General features: G+C 42.0%; 1 protein-coding gene across 6 annotated transcripts in view; it reads right to left on the reverse strand.

Annotated features, from left to right (window-relative positions):
* LOC115371410 (RNA-binding protein Musashi homolog 2) overlaps positions 1-11362 on the reverse strand; it is a 291837-nt gene that overhangs the window by 132000 nt on the left and 148475 nt on the right. For all 6 annotated transcript variants that reach the window (XM_030068782.1, XM_030068781.1, XM_030068779.1 and 3 more), the window contains exon 7: positions 1608-1656. In XM_030068782.1, coding sequence (XP_029924642.1) covers positions 1608-1656 — 49 coding nt within the window. The remainder of the gene's footprint in view (positions 1-1607; positions 1657-11362) is intronic.

Consider the following 11362-nt stretch of genomic DNA (forward strand, 5'->3'; position numbering starts at 1 on the left):
TGCACCTGCCTCCCGCCACCGTGTCACACTCAATATAAATACGTCCCCTGTCATCAGAAAAATTGCCAGGGAGGCTGTTTCTCCATCATTGTCTTCATTTGAAGGGCATTTTGCCGCCCAAAGGCAAACACCTAACACACTAACCGAGCGTGGCGCCCATCCCTGTTCACAGAGGACTGGCAGTGCAGCAGAGGGGAGAGAGAAGAGAGAAGAGAGGCGAATAAGAGAGGAGAGAGAGAAAAAAGCCTTCGTCTCAAAGCAGACCTCACACTGGGTTCTGTCACTACAGATCAAAATCCCCTCAAAGCCATAGATCACTCCCACTATAGTTCACATGTTCCACACTGAGAAACTGTTTACCAGACTCAAAGAGCTCTTCCGCACAGCATACTCACACATACAGTGCAGACACACACACACACACACACACACACACACACGGACACAGATATACAGTATAGAGAGAGAGAGAGAGAGAGAGGGAGAGGGAGAGGGAGAGAAAGAAATGCACGGAAGCCACCTTAAAGATAAAAAAAAAAAATGCTACAAAGATGCTACAGCTATCTATCCATGACAATAGTCTTGCACATTTGCACAGCTTCAGAGGATCAGCTGCACAATGCAAACAAATGTTTACAGCTATATGGCAAAACAATGCTCAGCCCGGCTGTGTAAGATGGTGAATGCCAGCTCTGCCTGCAAGCAAGCCGACTGGTGTGACAAAACAAGAGAAGCGTCTGCTCCTTTTTCTTGTGCAAACGCCTGTCAGTACCTGTCGGCCACACACACACACACACACACACACACACACACACTCTCTGCCTCTCTCACTCTTTCTCTCTCTCTCTCTCTCTCTCACACACACACACACACACACACACACAGAAAACACGTATGTGCATGAATGGTGAGAAGACAGTGACACACTAACGATAAGTGCCATCATCTTGTAGCCAACATGCTAACAGTTACATAGAGCTCCAGATAGAAGAGTTGGCTGTATGCTTATAGGCAGTGTGTCAAGCTTGTTAGCATGTTGTTTGCTTTAAATGCACATGATAATTGCAGTGCAGAGAGGAAGGGGGGCGGGGTGAGAGAGGGGGGGGGGGGGGGGGGGGGGGGGGGGGGGGGGGCAACCTGTCTTTGGAAAGTCCTCTGCTTTAGAGAGAACTGTCCCCTAATCTAAGATAAGGAGCTGATGAGAGTGAACGATAAAGTCGGTGCTTCTCCTGGGCTTTATCTGATGCTGTTATCTGACTGCACAGCACCCACCATCTCGCAATCTTTACACCCTTTAAGCACCTCTCTGAAACACTCACACCGGCATCATCGCAGGGGCATACAAACACCAGCGCGCACACACTCGCACACAAGCACGCAAGCCATACAACACTCAAACATTCTAAATACCGTATCAGCTTATTGATTACTTTGACACGCTCCCATTGTTGAACAGATGGTACACCTAATATCATGTGAAATGGAACTGTTCTGTGTTATCTCAAGGGGAAAGGATATAAAATGACTATTTTCTCACCTTTTCAGAAAGGCAGAGAGAGGGAAAAAAGAAGAAATTTAAGGGAGAAGAGCAGAAGTTGTGCACTTACCTCTATGTCTGTTAGTAGTCTTATCAAACATAAGCATGGCATCATCGACCTGGAAGACACAAGAGAAGTACTGACATTAGCCTAAGTCCAATCTTTTCGAGAGGTACCTCACATCTCCTTCTTCCCCTCGCTCACTCAGAGGGGGAAAAAAAAAAAAAAACAACAACTCCCAATTCCTTCTTAGCTCTTATTTTCTTTCCCACCAGTGCTCTCTTACATCATTCTGTGATCACAGGATTACTGTCAGGTTACCAATGAACACTGCTAACTTGTAATTTTGGCGATCTAGGAATTTATTCATCTATTACCCTCTTTGTTAGCTGCACTGAAAAGAAGTGGCAGCTAAATGCCAAAAATGATAAGTGGAATTAGACAAGATATTCAACAGCAATGACAAGCAGTGGAAGATGCCGCACTTTGCCATCAATAAAGTGTGTTTATTTTTGATAAACACCAATGTCCAGTCCTGGTGCAAGCGGCAGATAGAGACATTACACCGAGGGGGAGCATGAGACAAATGGGATCCTTTCTCATTTCACAGCCACAGCAGCGGCAGCAGCATCAGCATCTACCATTATATCATCTCTCATAATGTCCAATAAAGACACACACAGACAGGCCGCTTTTTGATCCCCCCGTACATCTCTGAAAAACAGGTTTCGAGACAAAGTCTGCTCAGAGAAAATGCTTAAAAAACAGAGTGAGGCATGCTCATTTGGCCTGTGGTTCCTTCTGGGGTGAAAAATAAAAAGGACAGAGCGGTGGAGAACAGCAGCGGACAGAAACACAGAGGGGGAAGATTGTGCCAACAATCTCAATGTCACTCGCCTCTGTGCCATTCGTTCCCCGGTAACCGTCTCTAGGTAAGTATACCGGCGTACTGAGGAGGCTCGGTGCTGTGCAGAGGCAGAATGTGCATGTGTGTGAATGTGTGTGTATGTGTAGTGCATGGGAGGGTGACAAAGCTACGGGAGGAGATAGGAAAAGACAAGAATAGGGGTCTCGCTCAAGCCGAACTGTCTGATAAAGAGAAGTGCCTGGCAGCCGGGCACATTGTTCACGCCACCCTCCTGCCACACATTTGGCACACAAGACGCTGGCACAGCTTGTAGAGCCCTGCTACTCATTGCACGGCTCACAAGCCACATGTGGCTCCCAGGCACTTTATTTGCACCTCCCCAAAATATTCCCAAATCACCAAATATAGCCCGGAAGAGTTAAATGGATATCGGGTAGCCCATATTTGTGTCTAGCTCAACAAATTAACACATTAATTGCCATTAATTGTCATGTGGAAACTTGTTCAAGACTGCCAGACTGTATCAAACATCACCTCATGAAGCATAAACACGGAAGAGAAGGAAGGAAGCCAACTCACATGAATTTTAACAGGGAAAATTTTAAAACAAAGCTGGGACAAAGGAATTGCAAAGTGTCAGTATAAATTAACCAATACTGCAATTGTGGTAGCAATAGCACTTTTGCAGAGCCACTATCACAGTCATTTAATTTCACTTGACAGTTCCCCACAGTTAGCACCACAGACAATACAAATGTCAGTGATAAAAAGATGGCCCCAAAACAATAAGAAATAAGACGTCTGCTTAGTTTTGCTGTGTCTCTAAAAAATGTGCTATCTGATGACGATATGGTGGTAAAACAATGACTGTCAAACAACATTACGTACAGCAACAGCAATTTCACAGTCTCAGTTTGGCCATTTATAATGTCGAAGCCAAACATCAGTTGCTCTGAGTTTGAAGAACACAGCGACAATCCTGATTTGTTTTTCTGACTATAGAGTACAGTTTCTTCACACTAGCTACCTAGCTTACTATGTAACACTGGATTCAAATGGATGATTCATTCAACACTGCTTTTGCAAGAAATATGTTCCCAAACACCAAGGCCTGTACAGTTTATCAGCGTGAAAGCTCTACCTCACAGCAGAGATGTAATGGCATGTTTACCGACATGCTGTGGTTAAAGTTTGATTTACCAAGTACGGCTGATAGCCTGTGATCATCTACATGGTTGAGACAAATCTATAGTATAAGTAGTCTCTCCTCTACATCAGTAACCGTGGAACAGTTAGCCATGTTGAATGCCGAAGGAATCGCTGCTGAAGATGTGGATCAAAATGCAGACGCTAACAGAGCCAGTGGAGATTATTCTGTGGAGTTCAGGACCCCCGGGACCTTCGATGGTTTGACGAAATGGAGAAGCCTCCTTCAAATAGAGGCTCATTCCTAATAAACAATTTTACTCTGACTAAAAGCTTTAAGGTTGTCAAAATGTCCACATAGTGTTTAAAAGTGAAAGCTGTAGATGTCTCTGTCTTCGACTGTGTGTTCAGAGATACATGACATAAAAGCATATGAACAGTTTATGCATTACTTAAATGTGCAGTTTGTTTACTTTGCTAAAACTGGGCTGCACATACCCAAAATGAACCTGGGAATATGAGAGCTAAAGCTTGGACGCAGTGTTTAAATGACATGTAGTGCTCGGTGGGTTAGAGAGGTTATTGAGAGGTCCATAATCAGTTTAGTGGTGAGTTTGTTTTCATCTAGATGAAACCCACAAACAACTTAATACCCACAAGCACTTCCCAAATGAATGGAAACAAAATAATTTCCATAAAACACCTAAGAGCTGCCATACTGGTCGCCAAACAAAACCCTCCCTTTTTCTTAGCTCAGATTGTGTCTACTGTGATTCATGAGTCCAGTACTGCTATTATGTCACAAATGATTAAATGAGTTTGTTTTGTTAGCTAGCTAGCTGTAATCACTTCCTTGGCTGATGCTGTGACAGCAAACAAGCAAGCACCAGTGCACAGCTCCATCCAAGTGAAATTTGACTGGTCTGAATTATGAAAAAAGCCAACAGCATCAACTGTTTTGTCAGAACTTTTCCAAGCCTCCCGCTGTGAGCCAAGGGTGTGACTATGCAAGATCGGGCCATTTAAGACTGCATGCCCACAAGCCCTCCATACGATCCACCATTCAAATCTAATATTTGTAGTATGATATTGATAGAATTGCTGCATCCTTTGCATCCTTTCAAAAGATGAGGGTGAAACGGCCGCTACTTTGTAAAGTGAGCCTTGAGTGTGTTCTGGAAATGTGTGTGAGCTGTGTTGTTGTGGCATTATTCAAGGAGGACCGTCCTGTCTAACGGCCCCATTCAACAAGGAACATACAGTAGGTTCACAACAACACATCATGTGAGGGTCATACTCCAGCAAGTCATACAATACCCTCTCTCTCTCTCTCTCTCCCTCTCTCTCTCTCTCCCTCCCTCCCTCTCTCTCTCTCTCTCTCTCTCTCTCTCTCTCTTAGCGCCACTTCCAGAGTCTATAGAACCATCTCCTGTGCTTCAGGGCTTTTCAATGCAGTTACTCAAGCAGAACACAACTGTGTGCCTCCATCTGATAGAAGGTTAAGGACCTCTTCACTTCTCACAAAAACGCCTTCCACACAGAGGTGAGGCCAGGCTCACCTCAGGGAAGAAATCTTTCTCTGTCCTCCTCCTCCCTCTCTTTCACTCTTCCCTTTCTCCTGGATCGGTGAAAAGAAAGGTTCAAAGGATAATGGCTGTCTTATCACTATGTAAAAGGGGAATGGGAACTCTAGTGAAGTGCCTGGCCTTTTGTGACAATGAAGAAAAGAGCAAAAGTCTATTTCACTGTGGTATATGCACCAGAGCAGTCCGTGGCCATTCAGAAAGTGCATGCTGCAGAAAGACAGTCTTAGGGCAGGAGGCAGGGCGGCTCTTTAACTAAACCCGAGGCAAACACATCTCCACTAATAACCTTCTTCTAAACACTGGAGTGACAGGAGTATACGCAAGGCTGTGTGCGCTTTACAGCTACTTCTGGAAACATTACAGTTGAGTAACACGGGTCAAATGACTTATACAAACCGCAGCAGTGCAAAACACAATATTGCCTATGAGCTTATACCACAAGCTATACAGCAGCTGAATAAGGAGTGAGGATTTAATGAAAACCTGTGAATCGGGTGAGCTTCAGAGGTAATATGGGCAGATTTAGGTGAAGAAAAAGTGTGTGGCCACTCAATATAGGAGGAACATGAAGGTGAAGCACTCTGGCACTCTGGGGGAAAGACTTATCCTGTTTCTGTCAGATAATATGGTGTTAAACACTGAACCCTATGCAACCTATCCACCTGTATCACCGCCACCACCAAATCCATATGTTAGAACAACCTCGGAAAATAAATAATAATTCAAAAAAGGCTGCTTGTATGAATTATGTATCAAAGGACAAAGGCATCAATAAAGGCTAATGTGCTCTGTTTTGGGGCAGGAAAGCAGCAGAGGTGCCAGGTGACAGGGAGAGATTTAAGAGCGTGGGAAATGAATGATGACAGCGATTTAGATAGGTGTCAAAATGCACATTTGCATTCAGCCCATGACTGAAGGCTAGCAGAGGAGCTTCCCTGCAGTTTGGGGGTAACCCTGATATACAGCATGTCTAACGCAATAAGAGCGGACACCTCAAATACAGACACTGACCCGGCACTTGCTGCACCCTTGCTTTGGTTGTGGCCAAAGAACATATTAAGGAGGGAAGAACATTATGTCACTGCACAGCATGTGAGCCCAAATTGGCAACGAGTGTGGAAACATTGTTGGTTGACATTATCGTTTGCCACCCTTCCATTTAACTGACCAGGCTATTAGCCCTAGCAAGTTTTGGAATTGGTGATTTTGTTATAATGTTAACTAGCTCACATTTGATATATTGGTTCATTTATATTTATTTTTGGATGCCGCTAACATCTGCTAACTGTAGGTAGACCTGGGCTTTATGGGAGCTATGTGCAGCTGCTTCACAGACTCACAATGTTTTTAACCTCTGTCCTGTCAAAGTTCAAATGGCATAGGTATAGCAGTTCAAAATGGGATTTTTTCTACCTGTCCCAGTGATTTCAACTTTAGTGGCACCAACATTTGACGTGAATGCAAATTTGGATTGCTGTCGCTATGACATAACATCCTTTGCTTCTTTTATACTTTCCTTGCTTGTGGGTAAGGTATTATGATGGTAGACAGTGGTCAAAGGGCTTAAGGAATGGAAGGCTGTCAATAGACCTGGAAAGTCACAAGGAGAATGGGCAATATGAACCACTTCTGTCCTATGATATCTTCTGTTGCAAGAAGGCACAACAAGTCAGGCAAAAACCCTTCAACTGGAGAACACATTGTCCAAGACCTCCTGTTGGCAAGGATTTGTTCTCCCAAAATGTCCTTGGGCAAGACTCTACCACCTCCAGGGGTGCTGCCCTTTAACGGACGCTGTGCTTTGGCCTCCCTGCAGAGGGGGCAATGCAAAGAAAAAATTTCCTACATGGATAAATGAAGTATCACATTGTTATTATCATTATTATTATTATGACAGATAAGGGTCATAGTCAAGGAGAAATCTCAGCTGGCGCTGCCCCTACATAAATGCTCCTTTCGCAGTGTAGTGCATCTAATATTCTATTACAACGATTGCAATTAACAGAGAAATGATAGCGGCCCAGTGACAATGGACAAATTTGTGACAACCCTTTCAATTGTTCTTTTGTGGAGGAAATCTATATCATTGTCTGGGATTGCTGAGCTGCAATGTGCTGCATCCACGCTTCAGCGCTTTTACAAGTGGTGGTTTAACGAGGAGCAGAGGGCAAAACTTTAGCTCTCCATAAGCTCTTGTAATTACAGAAGGGTGCTGAAGGGACACTGTTCTTAAGTGTGAGCCGAGATGGGCAAACTTTTTGGTTCCACAGCAGAGCCTAGGCAAGGTGTGTTCAATCAGAAACACAACATTTTTCCTTTTCCAAAAGGAATAATCCTTATTATAATGGATGAGTGGCAACCCTCACCATAAATGATAAAAATAGATGGCTAGAGTACGAACTGTAGAGACACACACACACACACACACACCAAGGTAGAGAGCAAATTCTTATCTGCTGTCTACCCCATTTCTCTGTCTTTTTGTATTGTCTCCTCTTCTATAGTTTCTTCAAGCAAAACCAATCATAAATCATAAATTGATTCATAACTATTGCTTCCTTTACTGACATTGATTTTCACGGTGATTTAATAAGTTCTGCGACATTTTTCATTTTCATAACTGGACAATTTTGTATTTTAACAGATGACTTCGATCCTTATCTGCTTTTTACTGCTCTGTATACAATTATAAGGCAAACATACTGCATACTGTAAAACGTGGTGTGCAGTATGGATAACTCGACAAGGATGAGTGAGCATAGAGGGTTACTGTACACAATTTATGCATTTTAATAGCAAATTACTTACGAAAGAGTGATGGAAAAAGTGCCCTGAATTCAAGTGTTTTTCGGCAGTCATCTGACAGGAATTCTTGCATATGTAATTATTAATGATATACACCATGGGCTGAATGTCAACACTTATTCCAGTAACCTTCCTTCATGTTGACATTAACAAAATGGCTTGAGAGGAACACTTGAGGAAGACAATTCCTCAAATCTGTCAGGATTACATATTTATGAGGTCCCCTGCTCAGCATCCAAGGAGGTCGCTATGGTGATACAAACTGATGTATATTCTAACAGGGAACTTTGTGTGTCAAAGGATGCCTCCGAGCATTGTTGAAATGGTTAGTTCAAGATCCTCCTATGGCACTGAGTGTAGCCTTCAGACCAGCAAATACACAATTAGAAAGGCAGTCACTCTAACCATAACCAGCGATAACTATAACTGCTGCCCAAATTGAAGGTGGAGGGAGGATTTTTTTAAGCTTGTTTACTTAAGTCTTTGAGGTAAATTAAAATGAAGGTATATCCTGACTGGTTGCGTCCTCAAAATCTTCTGTCATTATGGTGCACATGGTGCAAAATGCAGATTGTTTTCTTTATCTGTACCTTTCATACAGCATAAAAGCCAGTTTTAAAACACTAACCCTAACCCTAACACGTGACTAGGCCACTTTTTTCATGTAAAGAAATGCATGTTTGACCGTTTTGCACAAAAAAAGGAAGGCATTTATGAGGTTCTTCCTTCCTATATGAATGGGACTTCAGTAAGATGTGGGGCCTGGCCTTGCATTTGGCCTCACAGAGGCATGTCCACACAGTTGAGTTCAGTATGCTTGAGGAAGTAGGCCTTGGCCTCGTCCATCAATCCCCCTGTCTTCCTTTGCCAAGCTGCAGGGAGCAACCCATTATGGAGTCATTTTATTAATAGGGCCCCTTCCCTCTCTGCCACACTCTTGCAGAGTGCCTCCTCATTCTGTCAGAATGGAGTATGCCTGCAAGCCACCTCCATGAAACTACTGAGCCCAGGCCCTCCCTCATTCTCCCATGTGAAAGCTCAGGCTGGGAAATATTGTGCTTTCCAGCTAAAATAGTATTTGGAGAGGTGAGCAATCCCCTTGCCCTAGAGCAAACAGTTTAACATTGAGGACTTATTTAAAATGATGCTTTCCTCCTGCCAAGCCAATCGGCTTTCTCTTTTAGCAGGCACGCACATATGAAACAAATTTTACACAAACTGCCCTCTTCTTCCCTCCTCTCGGTAAATGTAAATATAGCTGCAAGCAGCAATGATTGGAGGGCAGGAAAAGGTCCAAAGATGTTATGAAATGTTTGGGGAGACTCAAAGAGGCTGCAGAGGGTGAAAAGGATGAGTGGGATGAGGGTTGTTTTAAATGGGCAAACAGGTTGAACAGGTTTCAAGGATGAGGAGGCTGCAGTGGATGAAAAAGAATAAATTTCAGAAGTCTACATAAGATTAGCTACACATCTTTATATTTGCATTGCCCTCCTCACACAGAACGTGGTTATTCATTTTTAATGCTGTATGCCATTTATAATGAAATGTGAGTTATTTAAAGTGCTTATATTTGGAATAAAAATGTTCATAACAATTGAGAAATTCACAAATTCCTCTTGTACTTTCACTCTCTTCTAAGCTTTCTGGCTGACCTTTTCCGATGTTTTCAATATGTGAGAAGAACCTGAAAGAAATCTGAAGGCTGGTTTCTGAGACATAAAGTTAATTAAAATCATAAAACAGTCTACAGATTCCCCAAAAACCTCACCATTCTCAGCAGACAGAATGAGTTGGTGTTTGTCACAGGAACAAGAGTGGAATTATCTTTGATAGACTGTCATCATTTTAAGGCAGGAGTGTGAAAGGTGATCAGTAAAGGGGCTGTATAAAAAAAATCACAAACAATTCAAGAGGCCAAACAGGGCCTATATTACTGAACGCTTTTGATCCAAAGTAGTCATTAGTTTGATCAAAATTGGTGCTGTGTAAAAATAATGATTCATGCACAATTATGAACTTTACATGACACATTCCTCCCAAAAAACTCTTATAAGTCTAAGTCTTTCTATAAAACAAACCAAGGATATCCAAACTGATTAGAGGGGAAATGACATGAAAAGAGTCCACTGCATCATTGCTTTTTTCTAGCATAATATATTGTATCTGCAAGCCTACTCTGAATCCTTTCAAATGACAAATACTTTCATTACATGGAATCAAAAATAACTAGATATATGATATCTTGCTGAAGAGAAATCAAGAATCATACGTGCCTTTACTCATACATGTAAATCGCTGGCACGTCAGTCCAACTAGAAATAAAACCAATATTTTTGAGTTAAACCAGCAATTTGGTCAAAAATGAGCCCAAGTACTTCAAAAGTCAAACTGCTGACTGAGACATTTGACTTGTGATTACAAAAAAACTTATGGAAAAAACAAACAAACAGATAAATAAACAAAACATAACAATACATAACAATAACTGTCTCATAAAGCATCCTATGGTTATATTATTTCATTATGGCTACATCAGCTCCACATATGAGACAGACAGGTTTATAAATATTGCAAGCAAATACTCAACCTCCCACCTGTCTTGAAAAAACATCTTTTTTCCACTTTTCATTTTGACATTGCTTTTTGCTTGGGGTGGTGGCTTTTAAAGAGACTTTTGGGAAGCAGGAAGTTCTGCCATATTTTACTGGGAATTTAATAATCAAATGATTTCTATGAATCTCCATCAGTGATCAAGCATTTGCAAAAACATCCAAAGGTCCCTGGCACAGCTTACTGTTCTGTTATTGACACAAATAATAAAATGTCATTTTCACACTAAAGCCAGGTAAGCTAGTTAGAGCAGAGACCCAGCTGAAATGTCTAGATAAGAGGGAATGTGTGTCACAGTATGAATGACAGTAATAATGGCGCTACTGTCATTTGCTTTTCGCAAAGACCATTTTCAAGCTAAAGCAATAAAATCTTGAGTGAGTGTTGAGAGTAAATGTTGTAATCACATTTTGGGTTTAACTATTAGAGCTTGTTTTGGGCCTTCAGCGGGCACTTTAGAGAGTAAATATAAAGTGACAAACTGTTGAACATAATCAATTGCCATGATGGCATAAACTAGGAGCAAAGGTACAGGCAAAAAATAATCAGAATTAAAATTTAGTAATGAAACGAGAAATCCAAACACTGCATTAATACACTTGCAGACTCACGTGAAATACTGGTTCAACTAGATTTCAATTTCTTCAGGCCAGAGAGTGGCAAATTTAAGGCACCAAATCCGAAAGAGAGCAATGTCATTTTCTATAAAATGAATGAGCTCATTATATCTTTGCTCTTTTTCCCAGGTGGTGCATTTAAGTGACCGCCATGAAGTGGAGAGGTCAGTTTCATTTCCCTTTTTGCTACTG

This window comes from Myripristis murdjan, chromosome 14 (genome assembly GCF_902150065.1).
Source record: "Myripristis murdjan chromosome 14, fMyrMur1.1, whole genome shotgun sequence".
NCBI lineage: Eukaryota > Metazoa > Chordata > Actinopteri > Holocentriformes > Holocentridae > Myripristis > Myripristis murdjan.